General features: G+C 46.0%; 1 protein-coding gene across 2 annotated transcripts in view; it reads left to right on the forward strand.

Annotated features, from left to right (window-relative positions):
* ZEB2 (zinc finger E-box binding homeobox 2) overlaps window positions 1-16,841 on the forward strand; it is a 114,753-nt gene that overhangs the window by 6,264 nt on the left and 91,648 nt on the right. The window contains exon 1 of one of the 2 annotated variants that reach the window (XM_027695781.1): window positions 14,137-14,218. The exons of the other annotated variant lie outside the window; for it this stretch is intronic. Coding sequence (XP_027551582.1) covers window positions 14,152-14,218 — 67 coding nt within the window. The 5' untranslated portion in view covers window positions 14,137-14,151. Of the gene's footprint in view, window positions 1-14,136; window positions 14,219-16,841 lie in introns of those variants that run through there. 2 annotated transcript variants of the gene reach the window in all.

The following is a 16,841-nucleotide window of genomic DNA, read 5'->3' on the forward strand; positions in this document are numbered from 1 at the left end:
GGCGGCCGCAGCGCCGGTGCGGAGCGGTGCGGAGCGGGGCCCGGCAGCAGCGCTGTCCGGCCGGCTGCCCTGCCCTGCCATGCCTGATGAGCTGCCTCTCTCCGTGTTGTTGTGGTTTGGCGTTTGTTGGCTGAGGGTTTTTTTCCCCCTCCTTTCCTCTCCCCTCCTCAAAAATCCAAAATAAAATTAAAGTCCCCGGGAAGGAGGGGAGGGGGGGAAAGTTGGATCTAATTTACCCCAAAGTTTCAGTAAACAGCTCTCTTTGATTCCTTTGCCACCTCGCTTCCAGTTGTAAAGAAAAGGGAGAAAGTTCAATGCTTTCAGGGCGTCTGATCCAAGGGAGACACAGACCAAACAAGCAGAGACGATTAGACTTGCTCAGAGCCTTTCCCAAAAAGATACCCACCCACCCCCCTTTCAGGGATGCTGAGGAAGGGGGAAAAACCTCCTTCACTTCCCACTTGAAAAAGACGGGGGGGGGGGGAAGAAGGAAAAAAAAAAAAGGAAAAAATATGCAAGCCTGCCTGCTGCCTTTAGTGAGTGGGAAGTGAGGCTTGTCTTCCCTGCCTGGAGAAGTTTGGAGGCAGCTAGACTGAGGCTGGGGTGTGAGGAGGCAGCTGCTCCCTGTGCAGCCCAGGTGGCAGCGGGCAGGGCGGGCACCCGGAGCGCTCCTGTGCCCGGGCAGCTCCGCAGGGCCGGGAATCCGTTGCGAGGAGATTACTCGGGGAGCTGGATGGCTGGCTAGCGAGACAAATGTACTGCTACCTCCAGAAAAAGCACCTGGAGATAGGTATTAAAAATTAATGCCATAAAAGCGAGTGGCCAAGGCGTAATGATTATCCAGCTACATTTTCTCGGTGCAGATTCATGTCCAGGCTGAGCTGTGACATGGAGCAGGGGAGGTTGTTTTCTGTGTCAAGTCGTATCTATTTATTTTCTTCCGAGTTTCGAGAAACCCAGCGAATTTGGAGATTAGCGCCTGAATTACTGTTTGCCATTTGTGACCATTCGGTACTTACTGGTTTTGCTTATTGCACATGCTTCGCGAGGAAAGTTTTGGGGGAATTTCTAATTGCTGTAAGAAAATGCATTTGATGCCTGCAAAAGGCGTATTCGAAAAGGGAAAAATATAATAAGGAAACCATTACAAGTTAATCATGGATAATTATACATAGCCAACTGCCCAAGATAGGGGAAATACATGGAAGACTGAGATGCAAGCTCTCAGGACAGGCTGGTAATATCCCCCAAGAAAAATGTGTGTCACCCTTTAGAGTGGAAAGAAGGGTGTTGATTCTTTTACAGCAGCCCCACATTCATTCCAAGAAATAGGAAATTCTTCGCCTCACAACAGTTTTTGGCATCTGCATTATCCCAGTGCTTTTAAGGTGCATTTTCTCCTCTGTGAAAGAGAACTCTTTGTCCTTTTTTTCTCCAAGACCATGGCTTCCCAAGGTAGACACTATTTTGTGCCTGTCACATAGAAAGGGAGTGCAGGTTTGCAGTGCTCACAGACAATTGATTGTCTGCCCTAATGTGTTTCATTTACATGTTTATAACGTCAATAGTGCTGGGGTGTCCACTGTACCATTCATTCCAGCATTCCCACAAGGGTGCAATTGTCTGAATGGCCAAGTCAGACACCTTTTTGATTGCTCTTTAGTTGTCTTTTTAGAGTATAGAGAAAAAGGAGAGAAATCTGTGATGCAGAAACACTAGTTGAAAATATTTCAGAATTAAACGTCACCATTAAAGCAGATGTGACCATTAGACAAACAATATATTTTAACTAAGGTTCTGAAGGTGGAAACAAATTTAGAATAGTGGGGCTGGTGAGTGCACACGACATCCAGTCCTGTTCCTTAATTTTTTTAGGCTTTTAAAAAATGATTTGTCGTTTTCATTTTCATTTCAGCCACTGTAAATGCAGCCACCTCCTAACTCTTTGTATGCTTAACTGTAATTTGCGATGTTTTCCCTACATATTTACATATCTCTGTTTATGCCAACAGCGTCAGCTAACCACTGGGAAAGTCTATTGAGAGAATAACTAGGCTGGGAGAAGTATAGACTTAAAAAAAAAATTAAGACCTAAATATTTCTTCATCAAGCTTTTTTTTACTGAACAAAACGAGAATGCCTAGACTTTCTCTTGCAGCAGTTTAACTTACAGAGCTGTGCACCAACTCCTTACGCCTCCAGTTACCGTCCCCTTGCGCTGCGAGCTTTCAGCAAAGTGTTTCGAGGAGTTTCCAAGTCAATGAAAGATTACTTTTTAAGGTGTGCTGTGCCGTTCTGATATGCCCATACTGTCCTTTATCATCAGAGTTGCATCTGAGGGAGGCAAGAAACGATTGCTCGTGGTTTGCATCAGAATAAATAAGCCACTCAGGTTATTGGAACTTGTATAGAGAAACATGTTGTACATGCGTCTGCACCTATGCGTGCCTGTGTTGTATAGGGAGATATGGGATGTATAGGTGTGCTTAAAAATAACGGTTCACGTTTCAGACTAGATCATTTCCCCCTAGAAAGGATGCTGATCCCAGCAGTTGCATTTAATACAAGTTGACCTGTTCCATCCGTGATCATAAGTGAAAAGAGCACTAAGTCCTGTAGTTTCTGCTCGAGAGGTAAAGCGAGGGAAAACTTTTTTTTCCTTCCCTATATAATTTTTGGTGTAATTTTTAAAAATGCCTGTTTGTGGAGAGATTTTTCTTCCTTCTTTTTTTTCCCTATTTTTTTTTATGCCTAACAGAGAAGACACAGTAGATGCACCGTTAGCTGAACCCCTGACACGGCGGTCTTTTGAATGCCTTAGGTATGATTTCACTTTCGCTCACATCAATGCTGACCTGAATGCCTTTCATATCTGATCCGCTGTGTCTCTCCCAGTAAACATCCCCTGAGGGGAGAACAAAGAAAGGAGCTCTTCTTCTTCTTAATCACAATTCAGCCCATTCACCGCCGGCAGGCTACATTTGCATTCTGCAACAGAAAGCCAAGATGAAAAGAAAAAAAAAAGAGAGTGAGAAGAAGGGGGGAAAAAGCAGAAGGGTGGAGGCTGAGTAAAATAACTTAGGTGTTTGTAGCTGTTTGTTGGGCTTCCCCTAGTTACAAGCCTTATATAGATCCTGCTCTACCCAGCCTTGGCTCTTCTGACAGGCAGATAGTGTTACAAGATGGCATGCCTGTACTATTCATGGCCACTCGCTCTAACACTTGAGGTAGAAAGTGTCAGAGAGGGATCAAATTCTACTCTGAGAAGTCTGTTATAGTTAGGGTCAGGTGTGTGTACTCTCAGCTCTTGACTGCTGCCTATTATTTTGTTTTAATTACTATTATTGTTTACTCACCATGACCTTGGGGAGCGGGGGTGGCAGGGGGCGAGGCAGCTTTGGCGGGGCAAAAATCGCCCGCTCCCCAGTTGAAATGTCTTTTTTTCTTTCCCCCCTATTTTTTCTATTTTGGCGAAGTGTTGGGCTGGGTGTTTTTGCGGCTGGCCGGGCCGGGGGCCGAGGCAGTGGCCTCGGTGGTGGTGGTGGCGGTGGCAGTGGCGGGGGTGTCCCCGGGCTGGCGGCCGGCCCGGGCTGCCCCGACCCGGCGGGGAAAAGCAGCGACTCAGCGAATCCTCGCCGGCACCAGAAAATGCACACGGAGGAGGAGGAGGAGGAGGAGGAGAAGGAGGAGGAAGGCGAGATTTGTGGAAGTTTCTGTAGCCGGGCTCCCTCGTGGGGTTTCGTAGTCACGTTCATGTGCATTTTCCGGCTGTCCCCCCCCCCGTGCCTGTGTGTGTGTCCCCCCCATATTTGACTGTTTGTTTGTTCCGCAGAAGCTCTTCTGTGCTTTTAATCAGACAGTTTTCTAGAAAAATAGTGAGGTCTTTGGTCGTAGCCACTTTTTTCTCACCAAGAGAAGGTTTATTTATAACTGGATCCTGCTTACCGAGAAGTATTTAAGCCCTTTCAGGCAGAGCTGTCAAAATTTCCTGTGTTGTTTGCCTCTATTTGCAACATGTAAAAAGTAATATGCAGTTGCTGGTGTTGGAATAACCGAGGTAGTGCAGAAATCTCAAGTGACAAGTTTTCAACTACACTATCTCCTGCCGACCAAACTGTCATTTTTATTTTTTTTTCCCAGAAACCACTTTTAAGATCCTAACAGGTTTTTTTTCCCCCCATCAGCAAATAGATTAAACGTGCTAAAGCAACTTTGAGAGGGAAGAACAGTTTGAACAATGAGGAGCGGGAGGGATGTCTTATTTTCCTGTAGCTGCTATGGCAGATTTCACTCATAAGGAGCACACTAACCGAGATGTTACCAGTTGAACAGAAGCATGTGACACAGATTCCTGATTTTTTCCCAGAAGATTTACAGAATTTACAAAAAGAGATTATCTCTACACCTTCCACCCTCCTAACCACCCCCATGACCCAAGCAATGGAGGATTTAGGCAGATTTACTTCAGTAAACACCTTTGGACACTTGGGGAAAAGTAGGAGTCTGTTTGCAAAAGCAGGCTTTTGTTAAGTGAGGTGCTGGATAATGCTTTACCAAGCAGCTGTGATATTAACCTACCCAGTAATTCTGGAAAAAGCCTTAACTCCTTGTGCACTCCGGGGCCCTGCCCGGCGGAAACCCTTCAGGTACTGGGCCTGGAGGGGGGAGATTGGGGCATTTGGGGCAACAAGAGAGGAGGTGGCACTGCTGAAGCCACAGCAGCCACTCAGCCTGACACATCTTTTACTTGGTGGCAGCTGAAGCTTTCGGGGTCAATCCATCAGAGGCAGGGCTTGGAAGAGCTGGGAGGCATGGCCAGGAGGGCCTCCTCCAGCACTGAGGGGTTACCTATGTGTGCGTGCCCACACACACACTCTGTATCCACCCCCCAAGATGTAACATATCCCAAACCCTCTCTAGGAACGTTCCCAAGCATTGCTAAGGGAGGAAGGTCAATTTAGGATTCGCACTCGAGCAGCAGAATAGCTGAGAAGTTACGCCGGCAAACCTGTACGAGTGGCTTCCCGTGAGCTCCCAGGCTCCAAAGGAAAGCCACCAGCTTTCTGGGAGCTTCTCATTCTCACAAGTGAACTTTTTTGGCTTCTTCCTGCTCTTTTCTGAGCCATTAGAAGCAGGAGCTAGTAAGTTAGTTATTTTTGCTGGGCATAAGAATAACTTTCCAGGTGTTTCTTTTTTTAGCTGGAATAAGAGTGCTTCATTGGGGGATTTTTGTTGTCAAGGGTTGGGGTTTTTTTCTTTTTTTTTTCTTTTTTTTTAAGTGTAGGTGTCAATGCTAGAGCAGCCACAAATGTGTGAGAAAGCAAAGGGTATGAGACATGACAGAATTAAAGGTGTTTGCTATGTTGTTACCCGTGTGTCAAGCTGCAACCTCCCTTTGTCACAGCCTCCTGGAGATTTGATAGTGCGGATCCGCTTCCCTTCCAAGTGATACAGCAGTTTCTAACCGGGGGTTTTAATGGTGGTGGAGTCGTTGCTGTTGCATTTGCCTCCCCAAATGCGTTTAAACACCTCCACATCGCACACACCCCATTACTCCCACCTTACACAAGGGTGCTGTGCTCTCGAGCACCAGGACAGCAGCCATAGCATTACAGTCTCTGGCATGGAGCGTCGTTTGGCAGGAATGTCATCTGCCAAATCATCCCATAATTACGTTTTATGTTATTTGTATGAATGACCAAGCATGCAGTATTCCTTTTGAAATCAAAGGAAGGCTTAAAATGCGTTTTTGAATACTTTCAGACCATGGTCAGGTCACAGTTTGGGAGTTGAATTAAACTGATCTCATTTGTGATCTAATTGAGGTTGGCAACAACCTTAGCAGTAGCAATAACATACAAATACAAATCAAAGAGCAGAATTCAGCAAATCAGATCTTTTGCTCGAATCCTGCCTGGGAGTTATTCTCCGACTGCCAACAGAGAAGTTAAACTTTGTCCTGCTTCTCAGCGGCAGTGCGAGCCTTGCATATTTTTCGGGTCTTTGACAGGAAAGTTGGGTCGGAGGGATGGGGACACAAAGGCGAGAAGGGAGCTGGTGCCTCCTCGGACAGGAGTAAAGCACAGCGACTCGTCACGTATGTTTCTGGAGAGCCCAGTGGCAGAAGGCGCAGGAGGCGTAACGGGGGAATATGGTTAGGAAGGGCTGGGAAGAGGAATAGGTCGCTGCAAACAGATTATTCCAAGCGGAAAGTCGAGGCAGCTCCCTATCTTTACATCTATCGCTGCGGATTCCAGGAATGTAATTACCAGCGTGGTTGCGAATTGTTGACAAATTTCCCCGAGTCTGTCGGGAGCGGGTGTTGCGAGCGGCGGGGCTGCAGCCGCGGCAGCGGCCCCGACGTGCGGGAGCCGTGCGGGGCAGAGGGGCCGGGGCGGCCCCGGGGCGGAGCGGGGCGGCTCCCCCAGGGCAGGGCGTCCCTGGCTCAGAGCCCCCCCGCCGCAAGCCGGGATGCTGCGGGTCAGGTCCCCCGGGATCCTCCCCTCCTCCGGGCCGGCGGGGACCCCCGCGCCCGCCCCGCAGGTGGGGGGGCTCGGCAGGGCACGGACCGGGAGCCGCCGCCCCCGGGGAGCATCACTCCCCCCTCGGCCCCCCCCGGGCCGCGCCGTGCGGAGCGGGGCTGGAGGCGCGACCGCTGCCGCGATGCGCTGGGGCGGGGGAGCGCGGAGCCGCCTCGCCCCCCTTCCCCGGCCCCGGGGCAGAGGTGTGAACCGCCTCTGCGGGGCGGGGGACGGGGCACACACCCCCGCCGCGTCCCGGCGCTGCCGAGCGAGCCGCTCCCGGGGCAGAGGTGCGAACCCCTCCCGGGACGCCGCTCCCGGGATGTCGGTCCCCCCTCGCCCCCCTCGGCCCCGGCCGCGCTCCCACGGCGGCGCAGCCCCGAACTTTGTTCCCAGGAGGGAGGGAGAGGAGGGGAAGCGGCTCGGCGCTGCCTGCGCTCCTCCCGGCTCGGGGTTTCAAGTGTGTCCTCAACTCCCCCCCCCTCCCCCCCTGTGGGTCATTATTTTCTTTGACTAAAACCTATTTACTCGCCTCTTTGTTTTTTGACGTTAAACGAGTTTCCATCTCCTACTCCTGCGGATCTCTAAGAAATAGATAAACCATTATATTTCCCCCTTCCCCCCTCCCGCTCGTATTTTAAAGCAGCGATCCTGACAGCAGTACTATTATTGCACTTTATGTTTTAGTGGATGTTTGCTGTTGCTAGTTACAGCAACACTTATCATAAGACAGCAAGAAAAGAGTAGTCCCTGGTAATTAAAGTAATGAAATATTCATTTACTCTACCTTTTCAGTAGTCTCACAAATTAGGCTGCTACATTTAATGCCTGCACTGCCTCTGTTTTTATTATAATGGCAGCTTTCGCATCTGCAATTAGGACTAATTCTGACAGTTACAATTTCTGAGGGATGGTAAACAGTGAACGAGATGTGCAGCAGTGGTATTACACGTGAAAAGCCCTTGTCTCTTTAACCTTGTTGTTTTTTTTTCTCGCAGAGGTTACCTTTTCCCGATGGTGCAAAATCGACTTGACATAACTGTTCATCAGTTTCAGGGTTTTCCCTGGAGGTATTTGCATCAAATCAGCCCAGTCAAGCTTCAAGTTGAAATTGGCAGCCCAGAAACTGACAGGGTAGGGACTGGGAAAGAGACAGCTAAAGTGCAGGCAGCGAGCTGACAGCAGCGGCGGGCAGGCAGGGGGAGAGGGCTCAGCACCCGGGGCTGCCGCCCCCCGCTCCCCCCGGTCACCCCCGGTCCCCCCTAGTCCCCTCTGAGCTGCCGCGGAGGGGCCAAGAGCTGGAAACCCGGCCCGGTCCCACGAGGAGGCCAGTTGGAGAGGGGGGGTGTATGTCAAAAAAAACCCCCAATAAGGGGGGGGGGGAAGAAAGTGTTGTGAAAGAGAGAGAAGTGCTGAGCTGAAGTTGCTGTCGCTAACGAGCTTATTTTGCTGCGGTTCTTTGCGGAGCGGTGTCGTGTTTGTGCACTACGACTGTTAAGAGAAGTGACGGAGAAGGTTGTTAATACCAATGAAAACATATTTTGATCAGCTAAAAAAACCCAGCACCCAACCCAGAGAGACGTTCATCTGCAAAGATAATTGCATTAGAATCAAAACAAACAATTCCTTGAGTATGTTATTTCATTTATCCTCTGTCACGAGGAGGGGGGGGGTGTCTCCAAGTAGGACGATGTGAAAATTAATTTTTAATGGATTATTGGACAAATTGGGATTGTTCCCTGTGACATCCCCCTCCACCCTGAAAGAATTTTACTTCTTTGAAAATAATTTCAAATCTTATGTAGCATGGAAGGGAGCAGCACGCCAAGGAACAGGCAACACCACCAAGACCCATTCCCTCCTTAAAGGTGAAAAAGAGCAAAACTGTGTTACTTTCCTGAGGAGGAAAGCTGACAATACATATATATTTCTTCCTAAATATATATCTGTAGTCTTTACCAGATGATTAAAAATCCCTCTCACTTTTCCTACCAGACTTGTGCTAAAGTAAGCCTTGCTTTCAAACAGTTTTTCAGCTGTGTGTGTGACAGGCATTGGCTGATCTGCTGATGCCCATTCGACAGGCACTGTTGAGCTAAAGTGGTGTGACGGCACAGTTTTGTTAAGCTGTGAACAAAGGGCTGGAGATGCCTCGCTGGCATCATCCATGTGCATATTGGCCTTGTCACAGTTTTGCTTGATTTAATGCTCTGTTTATTCCTAGATATTAGAACTTAAATTCCAAACAATATGTTTTCATATACTACACACAAACTTTATTTTAAAAGCTTTTGCTCCCCAGAACCACAGATTTGTTTGTCTGCCCAACATCCATGTGGCAAACATTTTAAAACGTAGCTCCCAGAAAAATAGGTGGCCGGTAGCCTCTTAACTGTTATCCAGTTAAAAAATGGGATTTCAGTTTTAAAAAGTCTTAGAAGGGTAAAAGATTTATTTCTTCTTTGATCATTTGTTGAGAGTTGTTATTTATTTCAACAGTGGATTTTCTTATAAGCTCCTAAGGAGAGGTTACCCCGTGTGCAGGCAGGGCCTGGGACGGACTTTTCCAGTGCCATATCATCCCAGTGGTGTTGCTGGGATAAAAGCAGTGTCTTGCAAATACCTGTGAGCATAGTCAGAGGACTACTGGCAGGAAGAAAGACAGCTGGGTTATGGCAGGTTAGTGGAAGGGAGCAGGAAACCGGATTAAGATTAAAATACATATATATATATGTTCATTAGGTGGCCACAACTTTATATCTCAGCAGTTCATCAAGGGAAAACGTGAGCATGTGGAGCTATATTTAGGTTTGGTTCTCTTCTTTTAGAGATGCCTTAGGCTTTATCTGCAGAAAGTTGGGGGTTTTTCTCCCCTTCTTTGTCGCCTTTTTAAACTCTCTTCAGGTTTGCTGCAAGTGTTTGCTCAGAGATTAGTTAGCCAGCTTCCATGGCGGAGGTAGCCCTGGGAGGCAGCTCGTTGCTGGGAGGAATGCTCAGTAGGTCAGGCCATGAAGATAGAAGGAGCTGCCCAACTGAGGCTGGGGATCAGGTATTTTCTTCTTTGTCTCCCATCAGAGACAAAGTGCTTATGGAAAGGTTTGTGGTGAGACATCAAATCCCAGCAGGAGCACAGATGTTCCCACTTTTACAGGCTTACCAATGAACATTTCAACTTAAACAAGTTTATGGAATAAAAGATTTATTTTTTCCTTAGTAGATGCAGCATCTTAGTTGGATGGTGTAAAGATTGTATCGTTCCAACCACTCACAGTTCTTTGGTCCAGGGCACGGTGCTTTACTCAAGGGCTGTGAGTAGGGATGGGAGAGCGGGAAGGAGTGGGAGGAGGGAGCGCTCAGCAAAATGAAAGTATTCCTTCTCCAAACAGTGCAGTCTAGAGCCTAAATCTGAAATTGAATCTGCTGGGCAAAACCTGTACAATTTTTCTACCTGCCCTCAGTCTGCTTCCTTTCAGGGATGACAGTTTTACTAACTGAAATGAATGGGCTCGCTCGCCCCGGTACCTTTTCTCGGTCCGCGTTTACATCGAGTACTTCAAACAGAGAGCTGGGTGATATATGTAGGGGGACAGCTTGCACAGAATAAGCTTTAATGGTTAATTTTTGTATAGCTTTATAAATGAAAGGGACTTAAACCTACTAGCAGTATAGATCACAAGACCTTATGTGGTCTATTCTTCTCTAGATGCACAAGAGATTTACGTGCCTAAGTCCCATAAGAGTTAATGGGAGTTACGCATGTAAATCTCTTCCACAGTGAGATAATAGACCCTTTTATGTATGGATAGCTGGATTCTTACAAAAATCACCTACTGAACAGTAGACTTTATGTCCTGCCCTCTTAACAAATATTTATAAAGCAAGCAGGCCAGCAGATGAGACCAGGAGCCCCCCAAGTTGCCTTCAAACCACACTGACCCCTGTGCCCCCATGAAGGGTAGCAGTGTGGGAGCCAGCCTCAGGTCTGCCTTGTCCCTTTGGTTCTGTGTCCTGTTTTCGGTCCACCGTGGGTGATAGTACAGGTCTGGTGGCAATGAGATCTCACAGAGTCTGTTGTGGTGTCTCACCTCCTGGCAAGTCCTAGTTGTTGGAGACTTCTTGTTCTGTGGATTGCACAGGAGACTGGGAGGGGGAGAGCTATCACCCCTCTTCTGGGAGTGCCCTCCGCTGGGATAACTCTCAGGATGCACCCTTCCTGCATCCCTGCACCTCACCTCACCTGTACTGGGAGACTTACAGCCCCAAGGTAGAGCGTGGTGGTGGTGGCACCGTCTCCCCAAGCCCAGGTGCTGCTAGTGCTGCACATCTGCTCCCTTCCCGCTCTGGTGCGACCTCCCTCCCTGGGAAAGCAAGCAGGCTTTGCCTCCGATGGGTTCGGTCTCGCGCTTCTCCGTGGGGATATATATAACTTGGACGATCTGTATCTGCCAGCCATGAGTCAGATCGAGATCTTTTTCCCCCGTAACGTGTAGCTGGAGATAGCCGGTGCCACAGCACACGCGTGTCAGGAATGATCCCCGGGTTTTATGAACCGCGGCTCTTTTTGCCATCATTGTTTCTTTCCATCACTCGCCTGCTCCTTCCCGATAGCGATCTGAGGGAGTTGGGCGAGCTGCAGACTTGCCAGCCTTCAGCTCCAAGGCCTGGCAAAGCACATTCTGAAAAAATAAAAACCCCTCCAACCCTTACGCTGCAGACTATCAGATTAAATCCAAGGGTTTCTACCAGCGTCGGGATGGGAAAAGCCCATTGTTTGTTGATTATCATATCATCAGCCCCGGCTGATATGAGGATGCTCAAGGAAAACACACTTCGGTTACAGTTGATTTTCAGATTCCAAAATGGTGCTGCAAAGTCTGTGCATGCCTAATTATATTTTATGCTAGGCTGTGCAATACAAAATGTATGCTGCAGCAATCAGTGAGTTAACAGTATCAATCAATTTGTAAACAGATGAAGTCACTCATTCCCAAACTGGTTTTCCAAAAACAATTACTAAATTACAATAGAAAAAAATTGTACAGTTACTGTATTTGTGTGCTGTGTTACAATCAACATACCAGGGAAACAAAACAATTTAATGCAGAAAAATCATCATTCATCTACATTATAATTGCTTCTTTTTCACATCTACAGGGCGGTTAATTAAAATTGTGATTAAATGCGGTCGCGCTGCCTAAGATGTCTTGCCCAAAACAGGTGGTACAGAATTTAAAAGTAAAAAAAATGTAATTAGCATTGGAAATTGAGAAATTGCCTGTAAGAATCAGTGTTAATTTCAGTCAGTGATGAGGTAATTTATAAATGAATGCAGTGGAGGCTGTGCAAATGCACAATTGCCTTCCTGCCTATTCTTAGCATTCTCAGCATGCAGGTGAAAATGTTTTCAAAATATTGAGGTAATTTGAAAATCAGTCCGTGCATTCCGTATCTTTCTTCCTCCCCAGTCGCAGCAAACGCTGAATGAATGCTGCCAGAGATGGCACAATGCATCAGTTCTGCACTTTTTGGGGAGTGATATTCCGTGTGTTGTGGCATCAGCTAGAGTTTAACTAAACAAAATGTTTGGCTAAGATCCTTTACAAAGGCCAAAAACGTCATTTGAAGTCCCCGGTAATCCCGAATGTCTTCAGCTACAGTGTGTGTTTAAATGATGTGGTATCAAAAAAAAGTAACAGTAACCTGCAGTGAGTTGAAATAGTGCAGCAGAGATACCACGAAATAAAAGAGATGCTAATATGGCATGGAAATCATAATAATTTCTCGTTTAAAATTAGTACAGCACACTCGAAAAGCCTCGGTAGCACCGTTGCTTTCGGTAGAAACTCTCTTTTTCAACATGCATTTCAAATTTCAACCCGCAACCATGAAGAATTGTTAACTAGGTTATGCATACAGAGATTTTCCCCGAGATGAACTTTGTTTATCGGTGTTTTGGTGCTTCCTCTAAACTTTCAGCTAGCAAATGAGAAATGCTAATTCCCAACAACAACAAAAAAAATACGACCTGCAGATACAAAAAGCTGGAGGCAAACCTGACAACAAACAGATATTAAAGATTTAAAATCTTCTTGACAGTCAAAAAAAAAAAATAATCCAAGGCACACATTGCTGGAATTGACATTTCCATGACTTGAACAGTCCTTGTCCCCCTGCTCGACTCTACAGAGAGCCCCGACTCAGTTATCCCCCCATACATTTAAAAATAACTCAGACTTATGATAACGCCGATTGCTGGGCTGGAATATGTGCAAGCAGTTGGAGTTTTGGAGCAGGGACATACAGGTGTTGGTATCAGGTTACTGTAAAACACGTGCACGGTGGCTTTTGAACAGAACATGCTTTAATTAAAGCAAGCTGGTCTTCCTGCAGAAAGCCTGATCTACCCATGTAATTTAACTATTGAAGCCCTTTCTATTAATTTTTCCTTGACATATAATAATGAACTTTTCTGCTGGCTGACACTTGGCTGGTTGTTTTTTTTTTCCTTTTGATAAACCCTGTGCACTTCAGAGGCGATTTTGATGCTATTTAATTTACTCATACAAAAACCCCTGCGAAGGGATTAGGCCCATGAAGGGACAAGGGTAAGGCCACGCCGTGCTGGTCCGTGTTGGACTGCTGGGATGTTGTGAGGAGGCTGCAGCCCAGCCAGGCAGAGGACACGGGTGGGTCCTGTGGTGGGATGCTATCCCAGCCCTGGCTCTGTACTGGCTGAGCTGGGGAAGGTGAGTGCAGCATCAAGTGCCACACGCGCTCTCTGGCAAGTCAGTTAACCTCACTGTGCTCGTTTTCTATGTCCATGAGATGGGGAAATACCATCAAACTCATTCACAGGGCTTTTGCAGAGCTTAATATCTCTAAAGCACTCTGCCATTCTCTGGGACTGAGGAAGAGCAAGGATCATTCATTGTTTCGTCAGAGGGCGAGCGGATGCCAAGGAATTTGTCTGAGAAAATTACAAATGTATGTTCCTAATAACCAGATTCTCAGAGTTTATTATACAACTGGTTATTCTAATTCAGAAGATGATATTGCTTTTAACTGCCCCCCCTCCCCAGTTTTCTGCCACTGAATATAAAGAAGGGAATGGTAATCACTGAAGCAATGATGATTATTGACTGAAAGGTATTTTACAATGTGAGTTCCGTTATGTGGAGCTTAGCAAGCAGCTGCACTGGTGCATTTGAGCTCCTAATTTTGGTATAGGAGCTCTAAAAATACATCAAATACCAGTGAACTGGCATAGGTGCAAATCCTAACCCTACTGCAGTCCATGGGGGTGCCCGGGTGACTTTGGGGGACACAGATCAGCAAAGTCAGGTTTGATGCCTGTGGCTGGTTTTAGTGGAAAACTGTAGGATCAAGCTGGTTTGGAAATTCAGCCCCATCAAACCAAGTCTAAGTTTGGGCTTTTTCTTTTTTTCTTGTGTGAACTCAAAGGAAAGCAGGAGCTCAGGTACTGCTCTATTGCCACAGGCTAGTCCTCAACACCAGCTACATCTCTGGAGTTTTCTGGACCTGTTCCCATGAGGAAAGACCAAATGCCATGAGAAACATGAGCAGGATTTGGCCCCGAACAGGCAGTGCTTACTAGTGGATAAACTGAGCCATGGCCATTGTAGTGGTGGGGAAGTGCAGTGAAGGAAAAGTAGCTTCGTGGATTCCTAAAATAGAAAGTAAGCGTAAATATTTCTACTTTGCATGTCAGATTTCAATCACCTCTCAAAACAACCGAGCTTCTTGATTTAATTACTTACGGCTTGGCTTTTTTTTTTTGTGTTGGGTGTTTTTTTTTGGTTTTTTTTTTTTCTTGGTGTGTGTGTCTTCGGAAAGAGCCAAATGAAAATTTCCTCTTTGTTTCCCCTTTGGAACTACCGGAGCTTTCCTCGAATTTTAACTCTTCCTCTACCCCAACACCCTCAGCCTTCGTTTTTCTATTCTCGTCTTATCGCTGCTGTCCCATGGCAAGCCCCAAAGCCTGGAACATTTTGTAACGACTATGTGACAAATTGTTAGGCTTTTATTCGCGTTGGACATCTTTTGCCAGGATTGCTTGTTGTTTTTTCTGTTTGGCTGTGTCATGGGACCAAAGGTGGCTGCTTTTGTGCAGCATGTCAAATCTGGTTAACATGCAGCCATTTATCTTTAAAATCCACTCCTGCACAATGGCAGGGGTGTATTGGGCCACTTGTATGGGCTCCAAGCATCAAACATATATATATATATATATATATATATAAAATTTTTTCAGTGCCATCCTCTCTATACGTGTGGATGCACCTCAGGCTGAGGCACTGCGGTGAGCAGGTCATGCAGCAGAGAAGATGTTTCATAATTTTGGGAACCTTTTAGAGACAAATTGTACAGGGCAAGTGTAGTGTAACTGAACTGCTGGTTGCCCAGTGAAGTGTAGAAAATCAGATACAGCACAGCCTGAAAGAATGAAACGAGAATTCATATCTGTGTACATACACAGTACTTTATAAACAATTCATATGCAGAGAAAAACACATTTATTCCCTTTTTCTCTGCTTATATTTGAGGATTGTGCGTGGTGTGTGTGTGTATAAATGTGTTTATGTGCATGGTATATATTCATTCAAATAATATGCCACAGGATATGGGAATAGTTGTATGTGTGATGCATTTATATGCATAAGTGGTAGGTTTGCAGGTTAATGCCTCCTTGACTCTCTGTGTGTGTGAGTAAATGAAGGAAAGGTGCTCAGCACGATGAAAAGATGAATTATCCTAGAAATAAAATAAAAAAACCCCAAACTTCCACAGCAAAGTTCGCAGCTTTGGGTGCTTCCCACAGAAGCATTTCTGGTGAATGATTTCCTTACAGATACAGTGATAATTATCAAATAAAGAAGGTGGGAAAGAAATAGGAAAGTTTGATTCACCAGGAAAATGAGGGCTGGCTGCTAAGTCTTGGTGCCTTTTTGCCATTGAAGCATTTGAGATAGCGGGACTCAATGTTTTTTTAATGATTTGCTGTGTTGTGTAATAATTATACATATAGTGCAGTGAGGTTACTTGGAGGAACACCGCACTATGTATGTTTTTTTTTCCTTTTTTTTTTTGAGTAAAGGACCCAGGAGATTGCTTTTCACTTTGAAAACAATCCCTAATATCAGGAAAATGCTCTGTTTGTTTATGCGTACATAATGCAAGTTTGTCCGCCTGGGAACTGCAGCAAATGGGAGAAGTATGCATGGATTTCACAGGTAACAGGATTACGTGGGCACATAATTGATCCATTTGGAGAAAAAAATGACAGTGCTCTAAAGATGCCTAGGCTTTGGAGATGGAGTTTATGAAACAGGCATTTGTAAATTCAAAGGAATCAATATGTCAATTTTATTACATCTCAGGACCAGCTGGGCATTAAAGGAACAGTAGCCTTTTTAAAATTGCAGCTGCGTATTCTTGCATTGTGTACCTTTCTTAAAAGGCTTTGAATCTCAGAAAATGTACTTTTAGCAGCGCTTTGCACCTTTTCAGTGACCGGTTTGCATGGACAAAAAAAAAAAGGACACAAAACATTACATTGTGTTAGTTTTCCTCTTAAGCCACGGTTGGTAAAAACTGCCAGGCTTCAATTATACCATGCAAAAATCTTACCAATAAATATACACATGGAAGGAGGCGAATGCCTGTTCCCATCCCAAAGGTCAAAAAAAATATTTAAGGTTTTAACATCGAGGGCTCAGCACATGTTGCAGAGGCGGCATCATAACATGAGACACCTGAAAGCATCCATTAAAGACCGCACGTGAAATATGGTCTGAATCATTGTAAACCAAGGTCTTCTCTTTCCTTCTCACTTGGAGTTTAAACCCTGAGATTATTAAATTTAGTGCCAAGCTTAGGGGTTTTTTTCCAAGGGACAGCAGTCTTCAGCTGTCCGGGTTTGGAAAGGTAACTTTTCACACAAACTTGCAACATGCAGGGTGGAGGGAGACGTTGAATGGAATTTGGGTTGCAGCAGTGGTTGCTGCCTCTGAACTCTCAAGGCCACCCCAAAGAGGCTCTAAAGCCCAAAGATGCATTCTCGACGAATTAATAGTTTTTCTTTTGGAGAGTAGGTTAGCCAAGGAGCAACTGTGGCTTTCCAGAGTATGTTGCGCACTCCTCTACCTGAAAGGCAGAGGAGTCAGTAAAATCCATGCATGTCTCAATCTTTCAGTAGATACCATGTCATCTTCTCTCTTTTGCTTGCTGGCAATGTTGCTGTTGACCCGATGGCTACAGCCTACTCTGCAGCTCCAAACTGATTGTTAATATTGCCAAAGC

Source organism: Neopelma chrysocephalum, unplaced genomic scaffold (assembly GCF_003984885.1).
Source record: "Neopelma chrysocephalum unplaced genomic scaffold, ASM398488v2 Primary Assembly neopelma1_103b, whole genome shotgun sequence".
NCBI lineage: Eukaryota > Metazoa > Chordata > Aves > Passeriformes > Pipridae > Neopelma > Neopelma chrysocephalum.